The 24263-nt window shown below is 39.6% G+C and overlaps 1 protein-coding gene across 1 annotated transcript in view; it reads right to left on the bottom strand.

Annotated features, from left to right (window-relative positions):
* The window catches only part of AMPH (amphiphysin), a 204369-nt gene extending 180391 nt beyond the window's left edge, over positions 1-23978 (bottom strand). Inside the window, exon 1 of the mRNA XM_057731632.1 lies at positions 23910-23978. Within this exon, the coding sequence (XP_057587615.1) occupies positions 23910-23978 (69 nt within the window). The remainder of the gene's footprint in view (positions 1-23909) is intronic.
* Between the last annotated feature and the right edge of the window lie 285 nt (positions 23979-24263).

Below are 24263 nucleotides of genomic sequence, written 5' to 3'. Positions count from 1 at the left end.
TATACCACTTAGGAAAACTCTTTAGCTCCATCTCCTAAAGCTAAATAATGCCCACCCTAAAGAATCAGAAATTCTACTCCTAGGTATTAACCCAAGAGAAATCAGTGGTTTTGTCCACCAGAAGACATGTATAAGGTATGTGCACAGCAGCTGTATTCATAATAGCCAAATACTAGAAACAAGCCAAATGCCTACTAATTTAGGATGGATAAGTAAATCGTGGGAGATTGTACCGGGTAATACCATTCATGAATAAAAATGAACTCCTACACACAAGAGCCTGGATCGCTCTCATATATATTGTAAGTAAGACTCAAAAGAGTACACACTGTATGATTCCATTCATACAAATTTAAAGAACAGGTGAAACTAACCCACGGGAGTAGAATCAAAATAGCAGCTACCTGGTAGGAAGATGTGAACAGAAGAGAGGAAGTAATTAACTTGGAAGAAGCCTGAGGGAGCCTTCTGGGTTGTAGAAATGTTCTTCACTTCATCTGAATGGCAGTAACACAAGTTATGAGTTATACATATAAACTTGTAAATTTTTATCAAGCTGCACACTTAAGATCTTTGCAACTTAATTCATGCATCTCATACCTCATTCTAAAAGTTCCCAAAAAACACACATGTGCACGTGTGCACACACACACATACTGCACATACGTAAGTGCATTTTTCTATTTCAGTGTGAGGAAGCAGGGTCTTTAGTGATGAGAGGAGGGTCAGCAATGTTACTATGCTATCACAAAGAGGTTGCTCTATACCCAGACTCTACTGAATGTGATGCACTGTGGAGATAAATGTAGACTTCTCCCTGGTCACCTCTAATACAGACTCCCTCTTCATTTACCTGAGCCACCTCTACATACAGATCTCTAGTTCCTACGGGATGGACAACTGGGAAAAGGTAGGCCACAGTCACTATAATAATGTAAGAAATTGTATTATCCCTTAAATAGCAGATAGAAAAAATTCTTTTTTATAAGACTTTGTTTATATAAATTAGGAGGTTGGGATTAACATATACACACTGCTATATATAAAATAGATAACCAACAAGGACCTACTGTATAGCACAGGGAACTCTACTCAATATTTTGTAATAACCTATAAGGGGAAAGAAGTTGAAAAAGAATAGATACATACGGATAACTGAATCGCTGTGCTGTAAATCTGAAACTAACACAACATTATGAATCAACTATACTTCAATCAAAAATAATAATAGTAATTGTTTTAAATGTGTGATGAAGAACCTGAAGTCATGGAGGGCATGTGTCACACATTCATGTCGAAACAATCACGGTAACAGGGCTAACCTGGAGGGTAATCTGAGTCTTCAAGGCACAAAGACCATGACCAAAACCAGAACAGGACTGGGGACCTGGATGCCAGCAGCTCCGGCCTCCACCAAAGACTTCATTCTCCCTCCTGCTCTTCAAGCGGGTTTGTGGAAATGTTTAAGCCAAAAGAGTCCCTTAATACTTTGGACTCATTGGTGTTTAAGCTTTTTAAGGTCACGGATCTTTTTGAGAATTTGATAAAAACTACAGGCAGCCCAGGGGAAAAAAGTATAAAATGTTGCATATATTTTAAGTCTTAAGTAATACTTAGTAGCTCCTAACCACAGAACTGTAAAACTATTAAGAGGAGTCTGAAACCTTTTCTCAGTAATCCAAACAGTCTAACAGACTGTAGGTGTACATTTGTTTACAATAAAGCCAAAGACTAATAATTCCTTAAATTACTTTGCTTTTACTGGAGCTATATTTAATAAATGTGCTAACACTAGCTATCTCCTACTATGATCTTGTTTTAGTCTTAAAAATGGAGAAATGAGCTAATTATTACCTAACAAATACAACCCATTTCAAATATATATTTTTAAGCATGCAGTAACTACACAGGTAAATGTAAAATACAGTATAAATGTATTTTTCCTCATAAATCATTTTTTTATCCTAACCAATTTAAAAGACAACTGAATAAAGCAGTAATTATAAATCTTGCTGATGGACATACAGTATATAAAGATGTAATTTGTTTGACAACTACAGCACAAAAGAGAGAAGAGGAAATGGAATTGTGTGGGAGCAAAGTTTTGTATACTATTAAAATTAAGTTAGCATTAATCTGAATTAGATTGTTACAAATTAAGATGTTAATTGTAATTCCAGGGAAACCACTAAGAAAGTAATTTAAAAATATAGTAAAAGAAACAACAAGGGAATTAAAATGGCACGCTGTAAAATATCTATTTAACACAAGAAGACAGTGATGAGAAATCAAGGAACAAAAACAAATAAAATATAAATGGTAGACATAAATCCTACTTTGTCACTAATTACAATAAATGTAAATAAATTAAACACTCTAAAAGGCAAAGCTTGGCAGAATGGATAAAAAAATTCAACTATATACTGTCTACAAGAGACACAGATTACATTCAAAGACACAAATAGGTTAAGAGCACAAGAATGGAAAAGATATACCATGCAAACAGTAACCAAAAGAGAGCTGGAGTGGCTCTACTAATATCAGACAAAATAGACTTTAAGACAAAAATTGCTGGTAGACACAAAGAGGGACATTTTATAATGATAAAAGGTCAATCATTAAGACGATGTAAGAAATAGAAACATTTATACTCCTAACAAAAGTGCACCAAAATGCATAAAGCAAAAATTAACAGAACTGAAGAGAAGAATGAGCAATTCAAAAATAATTGTTGAAAACTCCACTACCTTACTTTCAGTAATGAACAGAACAACTAAATAGAAAACAGAGGACTTGAACAACACTGTAAACCAAGTGGTCCTAAAACACATCTATCCACAGAACACTACCCAACAGCAGACTACAATTTTTCTCAAATGCACAGGGTACATTCTCCAGGACAGACTATATGTTACACTATAAAATAAGACTCAATAAATTTTTTACAGTTTTATTGAGATATAATTAACATATAACATTGTGTAAGTTTAAAGTATGCAGCATAATGACTTGATGTATTTATGTATACATGGTCCCTGTCTTAGGCTGGTTCGACTTACAATTTTTTCAACTTACCATAGTGCAAAAGTGATACTCCTTCAGTAGAAAGCATCCTTTGAATTTTGATATTCTCCTGGGCTAGCAACATCCGGTACAATACACGCATACTTCAGAGATATTGTGGGTTTAGTTCCCGACCACCACAATAAAAGCACACATCACAATGAAGCAAATATTGCAAAAAAGCTAGTCACACAAAATTTTTGGTTTCCCAGTGCCTATAAAAGTTACATTTACACTATCCTGTAGCCTGTTAAGTGATCAACAGCATATGTCTAAAAAAACTATGTACATACCTTAATTAAAAACTACTTTATTGCCAAAAAATGCTAACCATCATCTGAGCAAGTGGTGAGCATGTTTAGAGTCATGATCTTTTTGCTGATAGAGGGTCTGAACTAATGCAAATAGCAACATGTGACACAGAGACATGAAGAGCAAATGCTGTTGGGAAAATGGTGCCAATAGACTTGCTTGACACAAGGTGGCCACAAAACTTCAGTGTGCAGAAAACATAATATCTGGGACGTGCACTAAAGCGAAGCACAATAAAATACAGTATGCCTGTACTCTCTCATGATGCTGTGCAGGGGCAGTGAGTGCGGCTCCCAGTCAGCCATGTGACCACCAGGGTGAACAACCGATACACTTACAGCCACTCTGTACCCAGACAACCCTCCCATTTTTCACTTTCAGTACAGTACTCAACAAATTACATGAGATATTCAACACTTGATTATAAAATAGGTTTTACATTAGGTGATGTTGTCCAACTGTGGGCTAATGTAAGTGTTCTAAGCGTGTTTAAGGTAGGCTAAGCTATGATTTTTAGTAGGTTAGGTGTATCAAAAGCATTTTTCAACTTAGGATATTTTTAACTCATGATAGGTTTATCAGGGCATAACCCCATCAAATGTCAAGGAGGATCTGTATTTCAAAATGAGTACCACAATAAGTTTAGTTAACATCCACCATGTCACATAGTTAAAAATTTTTTTCTTGTTTTGAGAACTTTTAAGATCTACTCTCTCAGCAACTTTCAAATACAGAGTATTGTTAACTATAGTCAGCACACTGTACATTACATCCCCATAACTCACCTTATAATGGGAAGTTTCTACCTTCTGACCACCTTCACCCGATTTCCCTAATAAAAGTGCACCTCCATCCCCAATGAATTTAAAGGACTGAAATCACATAAAGTATGTCATCCAACTACAATTGAATGAAATTAGAAATCAATAACAAGGGAAATTCTGAAAATTAACAAATATGTGGAAATAAAACAACACACTCCTAGATACTCAATGAATAAAGAAAAAGAAATCAAAGGGAAATTAGAATATACTTTGAGATAAATTAAAATGGAAATCAACATATCGACACTTATGGAATGCAACTGACGCAATGCTTAATGAGAAATTTTGAGCTGTAAGTACCTATATTTAGAAAGATGTCAAATCAATAACCTAATCTTCCATGTTAAACTAAACACAAACTAAACCCAAAGCAAATAGAAGGAAATAAAAAATAAAGGTAAGAGTGGAAATAAATGGAATTAAGGATAGAAAAACAATAGAGAAAGTCAATGAAATAAAAAATTGCTTCTTCAAAGAGATTAACAAAAGTGGTAAGACTTTAGCTAGACTAACCAAGAAATAAAGAGAGAAGACTGAAATTATTAAAATCAATAATGGGATGGCGGCGAAGTAGAGAGACGTGGAGTGCATCCCTCCCCACAGATGCATTGGGAATGCACGGAAGGATGCAGTAATTCTCACAGAGAACCAGCTGAACACCAGCAGACGGCCTCGGACACCGGATGGGACTGCGGGGAGCCCGACACAGCCGGTAGGGAGGCATCTACGAGGGCTCAAAGAGGGTGAAGTGGCGGAGCTGTGGCAGACGGGAGGGAGTGAGAAACATTCGGAGGGTCCGCAGCGCAGCTCAGCGTTCCCGGACCAAGACATCGATCCGCGGCTGAACGGAGGGTCCAAGAGCGGGAGTGTGGGAGCAGGAGAGCTGGTTCAGTGTGGGAAACATTGTTGCCGGTAGGGTGACGGACCGAGAGGACAGGAGGGAGGAGGCCCGCGGAGAGGAGTGCCCGTTCCTGAGAGCTGCCCGGCCATGATGGCGGCTGGAGGCTGCAGGCTCACTGGCGGCTGGGAGGAGCCACGCGCATAGCCTCTCTCTCTCTTTCCGCGCCTCTGCAACAGGCAGTGGAGAGACGCCCTGCGGGCCACCTAAGGCGCTCAGGGATAACAAGTACTCTCAGGCACTCGGGTGGGGCTAGATTAAAACCCCTTACAACGCCAGCAGCAGGGAGGCTGCCGAGAGAAAAAAAAAAAAAGAAAAAGAAAAGAAAAAAACCCCCGAGAGAGGCCCAACTCTAAGACTTTCTGTTTACGCCTGAGCCACCGGCGCCCTCTGCAACAGGCACCTCCAAGCCTGACTGAGACATCAGTGCGCCACTGCTCACTCCCTCCCAGGAGAAGGAGCCACTATTGTACCCTCTCCCTCCCCACACACTGACGTTTACAGACGAACAATAAAGGAACCTCTGCTGGTCACAGAATAACGCAAAAAAACCCAAGGACAAGCAACCCCAAAAGTTTGGACAACCATGAGGAAACAAAGAAACACCATGCAGCCAAAGGAGCAGGAAAAAAACCCACAAGACCAAATAAATGAGGAGGAAATAGGAAAAATGCCTGAAAAGGAATTTAGAGTAATGATAGTAAAAATGATACAAAATCTCGATAACAAAATAGAGAAAGTACAAGAAACAGTTCATAAGAACTCAGAAAAACAAACAGCAATGGATAACAAAATAACTGAAATTAAAAATACTCTAGATGCTATAACCAGCAGAATGACTGAGGCAGAAGAACGAATAAGTGAGTTGGAAGATAGAATGGGGGAAATAACTGCCACAGAGCAGGAAAAAGAAAAAATAATAAAAAGATTAGAAGACAGTCTCAGAGACCTCAATGATAACATTAAGCGTACCAACATTCGAATTATAGGCATCCCAGAAGAAGAAGAAAACAAGAAAGGGTCTGAGAAATTATTTGAAGAGGTTATAGTGGAAAACTTCCCCAACATGGGAAAGGAAATAATTCACCAAGTCCAAGAAGCACAGAGAGTCCCATACAGAATAAACCCAAGGAGAAATACACCGAGACACATATTAATCAAACTAACAACAACTAAACACAAAGAAAAAATATTAAAAGAAGCAAGAGAAAAGCAACAAACAACATATAAGGGAAAACCCATCAGGATAACAGCTGACCTTTCCACAGAAACTCTGCAGGCCAGAAGGGAATGGCAGGATATCCTGAAAGTCCTGAAAGAGAGAAACCTACAGCCAAGAATACTCTACCCAGCAAGAATCTCATTCAGATTTGAGGGAGAAATCAAAAGCTTTCCAGACAAGCAAAAGTTAAGAGAATTCAGCACCACCAAACCAGCCTTACAGCAAGTGCTAAAGGAACTTCTCTAAGTAGGAAACACAAGAAAAGGAAAACACCTACAAATACAAGCTCAAAACAATTAAGAAAATGGTAATTGGAACACACATGTCAATAATCACCTTAAATGTAAATGGATTAAATGCTCCAACCAAAAGACACAGACTGGCTGAATGGATACAAAAACAAGACCCTTCTATATGCTGCCTACAAGAAACCCACTTCAGACCAAGGGATACATATAGACTGAAAGTAAAAGGATGGAAAAAGATATTCCATGCAAATGGAAGTCAAAAGAAAGCTGGAGTAGCAATACTCATATCAGACAAATTAGACTTGAAAGTAAAGACTATTACAAGACACAAGGAAGGACACTACATAATGATCAAGGGATCCATCCAAGAAGAACATATCACAATGGTAAATATCTATGCCCCCAATATAGGAGCACCTCAATACATAAGGCAAATGCTAACAGCTATAAAAGGGGACATCGACAGGAACACAATAATAGTGGGAGACTTGAACACCCCACTTACATCAATGGACAGATCATCCAAACAGAAAATAAATAAAGACACACAAGCTTTAAATGACACATTAGACCATCTCGACTTAATTGATATTTATAGGACATTCCATCCAAAAACGACAGAATACACGTTCTTCTCAAGTGCACACGGAACATTTTCCAGGATAGATCACATCTTGGGTCACAAATCAAACCTCAGCAAATTCAAGAAAATTGAAATCATATCAAGCATCTTCTCAGACCACAACGCCATGAGACTAGATATCAATTACAGGAAAAAAACTGCAAAAAATACAAACACATGGAGGCTAAACAATTCACTCTTAAACAACCAAGGAATCACTAAAGAAATCAAAGAGGAAATCAAAAAATATCTAGAAACAAATGACAACGAAAACACAACAACCCAAAACCTATGGGATGCAGCAAAAGCAGTTCTAAGGGGGAAGTTTATAGCAATACAGTCCTACCTTAAGAAACAAGAAAATGATCGAATAAACAACCTAACCTTACACCTAAAACAACTAGAGAAAGAAGAACAAAGAAACCCTAAAGTGAGCAGAAGGAAAGAAATCATAAAGATCAGAGCAGAAATAAATGAAAAAGAAAGGAAAGAAACCATAAGAAAAATAAATAAAACTAAAAGCTGGTTCTTTGAGAAGATTAACAAAATTGATAAACCATTAGCCAGACTCATCAAGGAAAAAAGGGAGAAGATGCAAATCAACAGAATTAGAAATGAAAAAGGAGAAGTCACAACGGACACCTCAGAAATACAAAAGATCATGAGAGACTACTACAAGCAACTATATGCCAATCAATTGGATAACCTGGAAGAAATGGATACATTCTTCGAAAAATACAATCTTCCAAGACTGAACCAGGAAGAAATAGAAACCATGAACAGACCAATCACAAGTACGGAAATTGAGGCAGTGATTAAAAATCTCCCAACACACAAAAGCCCAGGACCAGATGGGTTCACAGGCGAATTCTATCAAACATTTCGAGAAGAGTTAACACCTATCCTTCTCAAACTCTTCCAAAATATTGCAGAAGGCGGAACACTCCCAAACTCATTCTACGAGGCTACCATCACCCTGATACCAAAACCAGGCAAAGATGTCACAAAAAAAGAAAACTATAGACCAATATCACTGATGAATATAGATGCAAAAATCCTCAACAAAATACTAGCTAACAGACTGCAACAGCACATTAAAAAAATCATACACCATGATCAAGTGGGGTTTATCCCTGGGATGCAAGGATTCTTCAATATACGCAAATCAATCAATGTGATACATCATATCAACAAATTGAAGGATAAAAACCATATGATCATCTCAATAGATGCAGAAAAAGCTTTTGACAAAGTTCAACATCCATTTATGATAAAAGCTCTCCAGAAAATGGGCATAGAAGGAAATTACCTCAACATAATAAAAGCCATATATGCAAAACCAAAAGCCAACATTGTTCTCAATGGAGAAAAACTGGAAGAATTCCCCCTAAAAACAGGAACAAGACAAGGGTGTCCACTCTCACCACTATTATTCAACATTGTTTTGGAAGTTTTAGCCACAGCAATCAGAGAAGAAAAAGAAATTAAAGGAATCCAAATTGGAAAAGAAGAAGTAAAATTGTCACTCTTTGCAGATGACATGATATTATATATAGAAAACCCTAAAGACTCTACCAGAAAACTGCTAGCACTAATTGATGAGTTTAGTAAAGTAGCAGGATACAAAATGAATGCACAGAAATCTCTTGCATTCCTATACACGAACAACGGAAGAGCAGAAAGAGAAATTAAGGAAACTCTCCCATTCACCATTGCAACCAAAAGAATAAAATACCTAGGAATAAACCTGCCTAAGGAGGCCGAAGATCTGTATGCAGAAAACTTTAAGACATTGATGAAAGAAATCAAAGACGACACAAACAGATGGAGGGACATACCATGTTCCTGGATTGGAAGAATCAACATCGTGAAAATGACTGTACTACCCAAAGCAATTTACAGATTCAATGCAATCCCGATCAAATTACCAATGGCATTTTTCACAGAACTAGAGCAAGAAATCTTACGATTTGTATGGAAACGCAAAAGACCCCGAATAGCCAAAGCAATCTTGAGAAGGAAAAATGGAGTTGGTGGAATCAGGCTTCCTGACTTCAAACTATACTACAAGGCCATAGTGATCAAGACAGTATGGTACTGGCACAAAAACAGAAAGGAAGATCAATGGAATAGAATAGAGAACTCAGAAGTAAGCCCAAACACATATGGGCACCTCATCTTTGACAAAGGAGGCAAGAATATACAATGGAAAAAAGACAGCCTCTTCCATAAGTGGTGCTGGGAGAATTGGGCAGCAACATGCAAAAGAATGAAATTAGAACACTTCCTAACACCATACACAAAAGTAAACTCCAAATGGATTAAAGACCTACATGTAAGGCCAGACACTATCAAACTCCTAGAGGAAAACATAGGCAGAACACTCTCTGACATCCATCAAAGCGCCATCCTTTTTGACCCACCTCCTAGAATCATGGAAATAAAATCAAGAATAAATGAATGGGACCTCATGAAACTTAAAAGCTTTTGCACAGCAAAAGAAACCATAAACAAGACTAAAAGGCAACCCTCAGAATGGGAAAAAATAATTGCCTATGAAACAACGGACAAAGGATTAACCTCCAAAATATACAAGCAGCTCATGAAGCTTAATACCAAAAAAGCAAATAACCCAATCCACAAATGGGCAGAAGACCTAAATAGACATTTCTCCAAAGAAGACATACAGATGGCCAACAAACACATGAAAAGATGCTCCACATCACTAATCATCAGAGAAATGCAAGTCAAAGCCACAATGAGGTATCACCTCACACCAGTCAGAATGGCCATCATCACAAAGTCTGGAAACAACAAATGTTGGAGAGGGTGTGGAGAAAAAGGAACTCTCCTGCACTGTTGGTGGGACTGTAAATTGGTACAGCCACTATGGAAAACAATTTGGAGGTTCCTTAAAAAACTACAAATAGAACTACCATATGATCCAGTAATCCCACTACTGGGCATATACCCAAAGAAAACCATAATCCCAAAAGAAACATGTACCATAATGTTTATTGCAGCACTATTTACAATAGCCAGGACATGGAAGCAACCTAAATGCCCATCAACAAATGAATGGATACAGAAGATGTGGCATATATATACAATGGAATATTACTCAGCTATAAAAAGGGATGAGATGGAGCTATATGTAATCAGGTGGATAGAACTACAGTCTGTCATACAGAGTGAAGTAAGTCAGAAAGAGAAGGACAAATATTGTATGCTAACTCACATATACGGAATCTAAAAATGGTACTGTTGGACTCAGTGACCAGAACAAGGATGCAGATACAGAGAATGGACTGGAGAACTCGAGGTATGGGAGGGGACGGGGGGTGAAGGGGAAACTGAGACGCAGCGAGAGAGTAACACAGACATATATATACTACCAACTGTAAAATAGTCAGTGGGAAGTTGTTGTATAACAAAGGGAGTCCAACTCGAGGATGGAAGATGCCTTTGAGGACTGGGGCGGGGAGGGTGGGGGGGGCTTGGGAGGGGGGAGTCAAGGAAGGGAGGGAAGATGGGGATATGTGTATAAAAACGGATGACTGAACCTGGTGTACCCCCCTAAAAAATAAATAAATAAATAAATTTAAAAAAAAAATCAATAATGAATTAAAATCAGGTAAGATGTGGCACATATATACAATGGAATATTAGCCATAAAAAGAAACAAAATAGTTATTTGTAGTGAGGTGGATGGACCTAGAGTCTGTCATGCAGGGTTAAGCAAATCAGAAAGAGAAAAACAAATACCATATGCTAATGCATATATATGGAATCCAGAAAAATGGTACTGATGAACCTAGTGGCAGGGCAGGAATAGAGACACAGATATAGAGAACAGACTTGAGGACACAAGTCAGGAAAGGGAAGCTGGGACAAAGTGAGAGAGTAGCATTGACATATATACACTACCAAATGTAAAATAGATAGCTAGTGGGAAGCTGCTGCAGAGCACAGGGAGATCAGCTCAATGTTTTGTGAGGACCTAGAGGGGTGGGATAGGGAGAGTGGGAGGGAGGCTTAAAAGGGAGGGGATATGGGGATACATGTATACATATAGCTGATTCACTTTGTTGTACAGCACAAACTAACACAACATTGTAAAGCAATTGTACTCCAATAAAGATGAAAAAAATAAGCAAATACATAAATAAAAGTATAATAGAAAAAAAAACAGGTGACATTACTACCAACCTTACAGAAATTAAAAGGAATACTACTACACAAAGGAATACTATGAACAACTGTATGCCAACAAATTAAATAAACAAACTAGATGAAATGGAAAATTTCTAGAAAGACACAAACCACAAAAACTGACTCAAAAAGAAATAGGAAATCTGTGTGGACCTAAACAAGTTAAGAGATTTTATTAGCAATCAAAAACTTCTCACAAATAAAAAAGCCAAGCCTAGATAGCTTCACTGGTGAATTCTACCAATATTAGAAGAAGGATTAACACTAATTCTTCACAAACTCTTCCAAAAAAATAGGAGAGAAGTCACTTTCCAATTCATTATTTGAGGCCATTATTACTGAGATATAAAAAATAGACAAAAACATCACAAGAAAAGAAAACTATAAAACAATATCCATTAAGAATATAAATACAAGTTCTCAACAGAATACTTTTTAAAAAATTAAACTTCGAATCTAACAATTCAGGTCCTATCGAATGGGGCTTCTTCAACAAGAGACCAAAACCATCCTCTGAGTTTTGATCACATTCCCTAATAGGCACATTAAACAATCTCATTACTAGTCACTACATAATAAAACATACAAAATTAATTATAAATCACAAATCTCCTAAACTCACCCATCTCCTCCTGTCACGCATCAAAAATGTGCAGCAGTTATTTGAGACAAATATTTCTACTTTTTGTGACTGATGCATTAGCCAGCACTCGTCTAAAATTATAGTGATTTTTATAGAACCAGATTACACAGATTCCAATCTTCCATGCTACACAGCACTCCTCATAAGGAATACATTTGGCCCTTGACGAAACATCTCCAATTTGACCTCCGCAAAACTGATTCCTTTGAAATTTAAGTAGGCTATTTTAAGCATAAGGATATTTTTAAGCATTTCACAGGGCACTGCTTTTCACCTTTCTCTACTACACTGGAGATAAATTTATAGTCACCAGATGGAAGAAAGCCTTACTCTCCAAATTATAACCCTGAAGTGGACCTAGGAGCTCATAACCATCACAAAATCTCAACCACAGCATCTTCTCTAAAGCAGGGTCCTTTTGTGACTTTATTAAGCCTCAGAATTACCCGAGGAACTTATTAAAAATGTGTATTCCCAAATCTTGATAAAAGACTCTGGTAAGTTTGAAAATAGGCCCAGGAATCTGTGTTCTTAACTCGCCCACTCCCTAAATATTCCTGACTATTGAGAAAATACTACTCTGGAGGCACTTGATTTCTAGATTCACTCCCTGTGCCTAACAGGAGCAACCACAGGCCAATATAGGTCCCCAGGAGAGCCCTCTCACGTACCAGGTTTCATAACGCTAGTGGTCCCCATGGTTACATGCATTTCCTAGAGGGACAGGAAGAAAAGTCTAGACATCATTTTCCTAGAGACTCAGAGAAGAACCCACTGAACAGAGAGCAGGTGGGAAGCAAATTTTTTGCTATAGAAATATGTAGGTTAAAGAGGCAGGATTTCTCATACAGATGTCTCAAATATTGAGGAATTCTAGGGCATGTGAAAGGTATCACCCAGTTCAGGCTGTGCTACCACAAAATGGGAGCTCCTTCCAAGGCTTGGGTCATCTATGCTACTCAACCGTTAGCAGTCATTACTAGGTAGAGGAAGAGACTGCCTGCTACAAAAGATTCTCTTCCAAATTTAAGATTCTTCCCAAGCTGCAAATCATCTCACATTATTCCTAAATTCAAGACCACAGCCTGCAAAATAATCAAGTCAATGCCTACAACATAATTGAGGCAAGTTGGTGCCAGCCTTAACCACGCGTGTTCTCTCTTTTCTCTCTCTCTCTCTCATTAAAAGTTGGGAATCTAAGTGCATTCAAACCTTTTAAAGATAAACTAATCTTTCCAGATGTATGACATTTTAAGAATTTTAGAAGGCACGCACCGCAATGAAGAGTAGGCCCTGCTCACCACAACTAAAGAAAGCCCATGTGCAGCAACAAAGACCCAAAGCAACTAATAAATTAATTACTTTAATTAAATAAAAATTTTTAAAAAACAATTTTATAAGGGTTTTCATTTTTATTTTGAATTTATGATGGCTTGTTATAAGAGACCCTACAAATCCACGAAAGTAGATTAGGCTGCAGTTTACTGCCGTTATACAAAGGGATCTTTGTATGACTGATCATTCAGAGGGCAAGTCAGCTCTGAGCCAGTATCCTGCCTCTGTACCAAGGGGGAACTCTGCCCCAGAAGGACCCTTCAACATGTGAGAGTAAAAATCTGATCACACAAAAAAGAGGATTGCAACTATGAAAGGACCATCCCAAATTAGGGTCCACTTTGCCATTTTGATAAATTTACAAGTGGTAGAAGAGATCATTTATAAAGCCAATGCGAGGGACTCCCCTGGTGGTGCAGTGGATTAAACTCTGCACTCCCAATGCAGGGAGTCCGAGTTTGATCCCTGGTCAGGGAACTAGATCCCACATGCGTGCTGCAACTAAGAGTTTGCGTGCCACTACTAAGGAGCCCACATGCCACAACTAACGAGCCCACGTGCTGCAACTAATGAGCCCACGTGCTGCAACTAAGACTTGGCGCAACCAGATAAGTAAATATTAAAAAAAAAAGCCAATGCTAACTGATATCTATATTCTGCAGCTCTTATTTTTATCTTATTTTTAATAAGGGCAAAGAGTCTGGTGTTTGTAATGCTTACTGACTCCTATACGCCCCAATCCCTTACCCTACTCCCCTTGCCTGGATAGCTGTAATTCATCCTTAGGATCTTAGCTTAAAATCTACCTGCTTCAGGTAGGTGTGTTGAATCCTCTCACTCTAGGTGAGTTCCCTAGTTACATTTTTAAATGTTTTTTTTCTCCTCACAGAATTTTTAATTATGATTTTTCATTAATAACTATGCAATTCTTAGTATGTTCAGAGGTTTGTCTCTCTACCACCTCCTGCTGGTCTTTATCGAATGCTGTATTACAAGTATCTAGCAAATGCCTTTCGGGCATTAGATTCTTTTTTTTTTTTTATTGAAGTATAGTTGATTCACAATGTTGTGTTAGTTTCAGGTGTATACCAAAGTGAATCAATTATACATATACATATATCCACTCTTTTTTTAGATTCTTTTCCCATACAGGTCATTACAGAGTACTGAGTAGAGCTCCCTGGGCTATACAGTAAGTCTTTATTAGTCCTCTATTTATATACAGTAGTGTGTATGTGTCAATCCTAATCTCCCAATTTATCCTCCCCCCCATTATCCTTAGTAACCATAAGTTTGTTTTCTATATCTGTGACTTTATTTCTATTTTGTAAATAAGTTCATTTGTACCATTTTTTTAGATTCCACATATAAGTGATATCATATGATATTTTTCTCTGACTTACTTCACTCAGTATGACAACCTCTAAGTCCATCCATATTGCTGCAAATGGCATTATTTCATTCTTTTTTATGTTTGAGTAATATTCCATTGAATACACATACCACATCTTCTTTATCCATTCCTCTGTTGATGGACATTTAGGTTGGGTCCATGGCTTGGCTACTGTAGATAGTGCTGCAATGAGCAATGGGTGCATGCATCTTCTAGATTCTTGGTAAGTGATTCTAAGTGAATAACTGAATTTTACCAGGTTGATTTCATAATAGAATATGTAACTATTAGAATATGTAAATTTAGCATCCTTTTACTCAATAAGTGTTAGGTACCATAACAAAAGTGCATTTATTCATGGGCCCGTGTGTATTTTATTAAATCATTACAGGCACTTTAAGATAGAAAAAATGTGCATGTGTGTGTATATATGTGTGTGTGTGTGTACATATATATATGTACAAGTACATGTATGTTTTTTTCAGCTTCTTCCCACTTATGAACTAAACTTTCAACTGAATAACTAAACAAGAACAAGAGGAAAAGGACCAAAATCATGGTTTTCTGATTTTCGTACATCTGTTCTAAGCAGCTTCAGGGTAATCAAAATTGATTTATAACTGTATTATGCACAGCAAATATTTCAAAACTAGGGTCTTATTCATGGCTTTATCCAACATTATTCCTAATAAGAGATTTGTTCAATATGTATTCAGGAACTATATCTACTTAAGTACTAAACTTAAATTTAGATTTCGAATCAGTAAGAATGAAGTTCCAGCTTCACTATATGAAAAGTTGGCCTGTGGATGTGTTCTCAGGAAGTCGTGATTACTTTCATGTTAATTTTGCACAATACTGTGTTTACAGTCTTATTATACATACTTTCATGGGTGAACCCCTTGAACTCTGTGATGATGGCAGTTCCATTATGTACACATTAGCCATTTACCTGGGAAACTATATCTGCAACACAAGAAATCTTTACATCTGTTAGCCCTTCACACAAGCCCACAGGCTCACTTATTTCCTCGGGAGTTCTATGCAGATGGCCCCTAATTTACATGGCTAGAAAAATTAAAAATTGTGTTTGAAGTCAATTGGAAATTCCTAGACCTTAAAAAGTCAGAACATTTTTTTTAAACACTCTTTGCCTTCTCAACTCATCCCCTCACAAAGTGCTTCACAATATTTTTTTTCGAAACTTGACCTCTCTCTCCCTCTCTCTCACACACACACACACACACACACACACACACACACAACATGCTACGTTGTAAAGGATAATGATAAGTTTTACTAATGTTAAAATCTCAGTCTCTACAGTTCTGATTCCCTGTTGTACTCACTCCTGGAGAAAGAAGGATGCATGGGTACATGCGTGTTTATGTGCAAAAGAAAAAAATGAAGAAGGAAACCTTACTGTCAAGAATGTCCTCAAAATTATTTTTGATTTTGTCAGTTCCTAATACAGCCAGAGAAAATTATCTTAGTAGAAGAGGAGAAGGTATAAGCTTGTACAATGCACAACAAAGTCTTCTGATGATCTTAAAAGGGGCAACCCTGGATGTGCTTCAGAGACTCAGTCTCCAAAGAGTCCTCAAATGTTAACATGGTCATATGAGCTACTCTTCCACAGACAAGGTGCTGGGCTCCATGGAAAGAGTCTCCTGGTCACAGCAGGGTATTCCTTCTCCCATTCAATTTGCATAAGTAAATAAACACAGGCACATGCACACACAAACACCACCCACGTCTCCCTTTGAGAACAAACCTAAATGTGGGCAACAGCAAGGCAACAATTTAAAAAACCCAACAAATGTCACATAATTAGGCATGGAAGGAGACTACATTGTTTTTCTTGCCATATCACACAGTCAACACCAGGTTTAAACACAGGACTCTACCAATATTTGACTGTTTGACTTACAAAAGTAACAGTTTAGCATGGTTCAACCTAATATTGATGGAGTTCCTACCATCCTCAGAATCCATAAAGTTTATTTTATTTGATATACTACCTCCACAAAATGACAATTCAAATGCCACTGACACACAGTGAAACCTTTATGATAGTTTCATAAAAGTCAGAGAAAGAATAATGTGGAAGGATGTTTTCAGACAATGCGTTTGCAGGGATAGGAAGTAAACTAGCAAGAGCATACAAAGTCAAATAATACATCATCACTGAATACATACAATTCACAAGACACTTGGTCCTTGTCCTCAAGCACCTACAATTTACTTGGGAAGATACAACGCATGAAAAAAATCGCACCTATTGTTATATAATAATCACTTGGGGCAGATAAACTGGCACAAAGAATATCAGACAGTATGTCTTTGGAGTTTAAATAGCATAACTCTCTTACTAAAACAAAAAACAAAAATCTAATACTGAAAAAGGCTAGTATTATACTAAAGGCTTCCCTCCTCACTAGAGTCACATTGAAAAAAATTTAAATTTTAAAAGATGTTTAAAGTGCTCCACTGATTTAAATATTGCATAGAGGTCAAGGAGGGTTAAGACCAAATAAATGTCACTGGATTCCACAAATAAAGATGGACCAAAAAATCGCAGAGGGATTAAATATTTAAGTAAAAAACAGACAGACTGTATGTGTTTATACCTGTCTCCTCCCAAAACTCAACAAAAGTGACAATAAAGGAATAAAAAAAGGTATGAACATATGTGGATATGGATAAAAACAGGAGAGGCATGACTAGTGGATGAGAGAGTTCAATATATTTTATAGAAGCAGAAAAGCAAACAGAAGAATGGAAACAACTCAGCAAAACAGAGAAAACTACTTTTTTAAAAGTGCCTGTACAGGGCAACCAATGAAAAAGCCCCCAATTCTCAATGCACAGTCACACACACAAACACACTCTGGCTTAGAATGTGGTTCTACCAAGTACTGCTAAAAGTGACAAGGACAATGGGGGAGAGTTTGAAAGCCTGGAATTACAGAGTAGATGAGCCTTCAAGTCCCTTCCTCAACCCCAGCATTGGCAAGTAAAGACCCTGGATGACAGCTGTGTAGCAGACCTAGAAAAAAAATCAGCCCAGGTAACAGCAAAAGGGCAGAGGCTCCAAACTGAGGGGGTTGAGGGGGATGTCCTTCAGCTGGAAAAAATAATTGCATTACCCAATATATTACACCTCTGATGATAATATTGATAGGCATTTGACAGATCTGATGAAGCAGGAACAAACAATTCTAAATAGTTCATAGAAAAATAAGCAATCATGAAAAAAAAGGCTATTATTAACTCTAGGGGAACACAAAGCTGTATGGAAAACCTAATCTTCACATAAGACAATACAAATTTTAAACTTCAGTTCATCAAAGGGCACCATTAAGAAAGTAAAAAGGCAAGCCACTTTCTGGGAGAAAATATTTGCAAAACATCTATCTGACAAAGGACTCATATCCTGAATATATAAAGAACATCTACAAGTCAATAAGAAAACAACAAGCAACCCAAATAAAACACGTAGGCAAAAGACTTTAACAGACACTTTGCGAAAAAGGATATCAAAATAACCAATAAGTATTGTACAAGAAAAGATGCTCATCAGGGAAATGATGGTAAAGGAATGAAAAAGGTATGAACCTAAAAAAGACAAAGAACAGGACAGACATGAGAAATGATAGGTATCTGATACATAATAGAAATGTTCCGGGACTCCCCTGGCGGTACAGTGGTTAAGAATCCACCTACCAATGCAGAGGACATGGGTTCGATCCCTCGCCCCAGAAGATCCCACCTGTTGCAGAGCAACTAAGCCGGTGCACCACAACTACTGAGCCACATGCTGCAACTACTGAAGCCTATGCACCTAGAGCCCATGCTCCACAACAAGAGAAGCCACTGCAATGAGAAGTCCTCCCGTGCACCGCAACAAAGAGTAGCCTCTGCTTGTTGCAACTAGAGAAAGACTGCACACAACCACAAAGACCCAACGCAGCCATAAATAAAATAAATAAGGTTTTTTTTAAATGTTCTATAACTTGATCTGAGTGGTAGCTATACAGAAATCCATATACATAAAAATCCACCAAGCTGACTATTTAAGATTTGTATAATTTAGTCAACAAACATTATACTTTTTTGATATTATCAAGTAAGCTTTTTAATTTTTACTTTATATTGGAGTACCATTGATTAACTATGTTAGTTTCAGGTGTACACCAAAGTGATTCAGTTATACACATACATGTATCTATTCTTTTTCATACTTTAATTTTTTCAAAAATATAATACTCAGCAATCAACGATTTTTGCTATATTAAGGGATACAGAAGTAGAAGGATGAATGTAAGAGAGCTAAATCTTTACCTGTCTTCACCAAATATGAAAGGAGAGATCCAAAGTAGTTTTAAGCTTATTTGTGATTAATAATAGCTGCCTCTGGGGAAACAAGACTGGCGGTTGAGGAAAGAAGAGACAGGGGACTGCTATTTTTCATAATAAGCCTTTCACTAATATTTGATTTTTTTAAACTGTGCATATATTAACTCGATAGGAAATTAGTAAATGAGTACTAAATTGTAAATTATTAAATATGTGATTATTTATACAAACATGGGACAGAGAAGGCCTTTTAAGTATATGCCTCAGTGGACGCTTTTCATTCTGCCAGTGCAGCACCCATTCCCTTTCCTGTGCTCTGATTCTCCTGCCTCCTCCACCAGCAGTGCATATGGTCGAGGGGAAATTTCTCCACCCCAGCTTCAGCAGCCTGTGAGTCAGGCCTAATCCAACCCATGGCCCTGGCCCTCGGTCGAGAGAGATTTTTTTCTCTTCCAGGATAGGCAGAAGCTCCAATTTGGGCCAATGAGGGCTATACTGAGGAGTTCTCTGTATATGTTGACATACTATTGCCTAGAGCTGCTGGCAGCCTTTTTTCCACCAAAAGAGAATGGGGCTGACAGGATGGACAGCAGAGACGAGAGATAGGAAAAAGACACCTGAGCCCTGATGTCTGTGGTTGAGCCCCTGGTTCCACGCAAGTCTGAAGGCTGTCCTCCCCTGCCCTTTTCATAATGATAAGAGGCAGCACCGTGTAATGAGGAAGCACTGGATTGCTTGGGTTCATACTTCAGCTTTACTGCATACTGTGTGACCTTGGGCATGTCACTTAACCTCTTCCTCATCTATAAAATGAGAATAATACTACCAATCTCATAGAATCAAATGAGTTAACATAACACACACACATATATTTGTAAGTATACATATGTAAGAAAATATATGCTCATAGCTTAACACAAACATATTTATATATTAAAATCTTATTTAAATTTATATATGCAAGAACCATATTTTTATTTTTAGTAATTAAATCCCCTTTTTCCCTTAAATCTGTTTGAATTGAGTTTTCTGATACTTGCAAGTGGCAAGATCCTGACTAATTCAACAGCCAAAAGAAAAATCATGCAAAATTGAATCAATAGACTTAAGCAAATATAATATATAAAACATACATAATATAAACATAAATATGCTCTACAGCAGAAAAAAAATCCTCAAAAAATTAAGAAGTAAATAGAAAAGGAAGAAATAATGTTTGGATTGATAAAGTTTCTGCCTTTACAAATAACAAGGTGGAGATGCTACACAAAATGGGCAAAAATACAAACACGCAATTCACAAATGAAAAAAATAAAAATGCAAGAAACAAATATTCAGTTTTTAAAAATCAAACCAATGAAATAAACAGGAATTGGAACTTCCTAGGTGGCGCAGTAGTTAAGAATATGCCTGCCAATGCAGGGGACATGGGTTCAATCCCTGCTCCAGGAAGATCCCACATGCCACAGAGCAAATAAGCCTGTGCGCCACAACTATTGAGCCTGCGCTCTAGAGCCTGTGAGCCACAACTATTGAGACTGTGTGCTGCAACTACTGAAGCCCACATGCCAAGAGCCTGTGCTCCACAACAAGAGAAGCCACTGCAATGAGGAGTCCGCACACCACAATGAAGAGTAGCCCCTGCTCGCGCAACTAGAGAAAGCCTGAGTGCAGCAACGAAGACCCAATGCAGCCAATAAATAAATACATTTATTTATTTATTTATTTTTTAAAAAGCAATAAACTGGAACTAATTTTTTCCAATGGTACATCTAAAGAGTGCTTTAAATTTTATTATCTGGTGTTGGCAAACGTCTCATGGACTGCTGTTGAGAATGTAAATTGATACAACCTTTCTGAAAGGCAATCTAGCAATAATAAAAATAAGCATAGCTTTGACATGGTAATTCTTCTTCTAGGAATTTATCTAAGGAGATATTTAAGAGTGTGTGGGCACATGTTCCCTATAAGTTTTCTCACTGATTCATATTTATATTCAGAAACATTGGGAACTGAATGTCCAAAAATAGGGGATTCATTAAAATCCACACATTCCGATACTGTTCAGTTACTTAAAATACTGATGGAAAATATGTACATCTATTGAAGAATGTTCATGATTATAAAGTGAAATAAACAGGTTACAATACCATAAAGGATAAGCCTGTTTATGTTGTATAAATATGTACATGTACACAAAGAAAAAAGATGTACTAGGATACACATCAAATGACTGTGAAATCTCTGGCTGGCGGAACTTATGAGTGTCCTAATTTGTTGGTGGGGTCTTTTTCCCCTTATATGTGTATTTCATTCTTTCTTCAATGAACCTTCAAAGACTTCCAAAAAGAAAAAAAATGTATTTTAAATTCATAGAAAGCCATAAGTTACCTCTCAGAGTAGTTTCAGTCATGCATTTGGAGCCAAAATGCGTGCATCCTGTTAGGTGGAGTACAGATGATGAGACAAGTCGAGGGGATGGACACTCTTTTGAGAAAATTTGGTGGTAGAAACAAAGAGCAAAGGGTCTCAAGAACATACGTGGCATACCGTTATGATATTGGAGGTCTAGAAAAGAGGAGACCGAAGATGCAAAAAGGAATCACTGGGGGAGATGTCTAATGAAGTCCGCAAGAGCAACACACTGCTTTCCATTGTCCAGTGGCTTCTGTTTGGGCTCCACTAGGCTGCTTTACCTGGATTCCCACATTCCCTTTTCCCATGCGCTGCACAGGCTCAGTGGGGTGGGGGTAGTGGGTGGGGGCGTGCAGAACTTACCCAGGGGCAGAATCCATACTCTCAGCCTCTTGGTGTCTTAACCCCCTGCACTAGGTACACAGGCACTTTTCATCCACAGCTTTCCCCGGGGAAGAAAACAGAACACTTAAAGCTCTGTGCAAGGCTCCCCTAGACCACCTTGATTAACCACCATCCACAACGTGCAATCATAATACACACTTGACCTTAATAATGAAAAAGTGAGCTTTCAACAATTCATAAGGGCTTGAATGTTCTCTGAGTCAGGTTACATTTTCTTTTCCGTTATTTGTGGCATATTAACAGCTGGTGACCTAGATTAAGAAATAATTTAATATGTCAAAAGGCAGACTGTATCACTAAATTCCTTCACAGATGGAAAGTGGATTCAATGAAAAGCTTCAGACCCAAAATTCAAATAATTACTTGGAAAGAGGGGGAGGGTGGGGAGGAATACCTACAAGAGGATAAAGTGAAGCATGGAAAAATGATGACAAAACCTGGCCAGGATCCCAGGATATCCTGCCTCCTTTCTGAACAAGTAGCCAGGGACTGAAAGGGAGCAGAAAGCCTTGCTAATTCAGCTGCTGTAGGAGTAGCAGTGGGGAGGCTCACTGTTAGTTCAGGATGAGCTTGGGTAGATATTAAAAGAAATACAATCCTCTTACTGCATTGAGAGCATGCATGTGTGAAGGGAGGAACCAGAGGCAGCCACCCAGCCTGTGCGCGTGGCAGCAGGCAAAGGGATCAGTGTCCCCTTCAGCTCAGTTCCTGGGGGTCAGTGGGAACTGCGGGACTGCCTGAGCCTAGGTCTGAAAAGGGAAATTCACCACCATAGTGGGCAACGCGGCAAATCTGACTTCCAGTAAAACAGGATGCCGCTAAACATCCTGAATCCCAGGGACAGAAAATACTTCCACGTGAAAGAGGACACAGTTGAACTGACACAAACCACGGGGCTCCTGAGCCGGTGTCCATTTTCAAGTACAATGCTTAAGCTACAATATAAATGTCCTTTGCCCAGGACACAAATGAAGACCTCATTGCTGGCTAGGACTTGATGACAAGCAGTCGGCAGGGAAGCCAGGCCAGGCCAGTGCCTGGTACCGTATCTCTCCAACTGCTCCGGACTGGGCTTGGTTTGGACCTGGCACTCACTTGTGCCCACCTCTCAGGGAGAAAAATAAATTACTGTGGCCAATCTTGAGGGGCGGGTAAAACACCAGGTAACCTAACCCGTGCAACATGGATTTTTTTTTTTTTTTCATGCAATAAAACGCCCTCCTCTATGCAGAAATATGCAGAGAACTGTTAGGTTCAGGTCATACTTATCTTTGACCTTCCAGAGAAGGACACTGGCGTCTCAAGGGATACACATACAGAGGGACCCCTCAAAAAAAGTAAAGAAAAAAAAAAAGGAAGAAGGAAGTGTGTGTTCAGATCTCGGTTTTGAACTTCAGGATTCACTCCACAGTACTGTACTAAAGCCCTTGGCTTTTCGCGATCAGCCCTCTTAATCCCAACAGATTTGAGGGGGAGTAGCTTCTGTGCTAAATCGCTCGTTTCTGCTGCATCCAGGCAGCCAGGAAATCCCGCCGGAGCAAGGACAGCGCCGCAATCTCCCGCCCGGAGCTGCGGGCGCGCGGCGAGCGGGCGACGCGAGGGACACGCGCTCCGCTCTGCTCCGCTCCGGGAGCCGCGGGCGACCCGCCGCACCTGCCACAGCTCGTGCCCGGCGCCCGCCCAGGAGAGCGGGGAGGGCGGCCAGCCGCGCGGGGGGCGAGGGAGCTGGGCGACCCGCACCGACCTCGCGCCTCCGGGGCCAGGGTCTGCGCGCCCCCGGCGCTCCCGCCTCCCGGCCGGGTCCCCGCTGCGCCGGGTGCCGCCTTGCTGCAGTGGCTGCGGCGGAGGGCAGGGCGTCCCCGCGACCCCGGCCCCGGCCCCGGCCTCCTGCGCTCCCGCCGGCCGGCTCGGCCCTGCCCGCCGCGTCCCCGCCACCTGCCCCGCCGCCCGCTTCTGACCTTTTCCTGCGCGCGGTTGAGTCGCTTCTGGACGTTCTTGGCGAAGATGCCCGTCTTGATGTCGGCCATGGCTGCAGGTCCGCGGAGGCTGCGAGGAGCGGAGCGGGCGGCGAGGAGGCGCTGGAGACGAGGAGGAGGAGCGGGAGGAGCGGGAGGAGCGGGAGAGGAGGAGCGGGAGAGGCGCGAGGAGCCGCCAAGCGCCAGGAGGGGCGAGCGAGCGGCGCGGCGGCGGGGACCCGCTTAAAGCGACAGAGCGGAGGCGGGGCGCGCCGGGCCCGCCGGTGACACGGGGCGGGGTGGCGAGCAAAAGAGAGAGAAGAAGCCAGAAGTCGAAACGGCCCAGAGAGGGCCCCC

This window comes from Hippopotamus amphibius, chromosome 4 (assembly GCF_030028045.1).
Source record: "Hippopotamus amphibius kiboko isolate mHipAmp2 chromosome 4, mHipAmp2.hap2, whole genome shotgun sequence".
Lineage (NCBI taxonomy): Eukaryota > Metazoa > Chordata > Mammalia > Artiodactyla > Hippopotamidae > Hippopotamus > Hippopotamus amphibius.
This window is presented reverse-complemented; position numbering and strand designations above follow the sequence as displayed.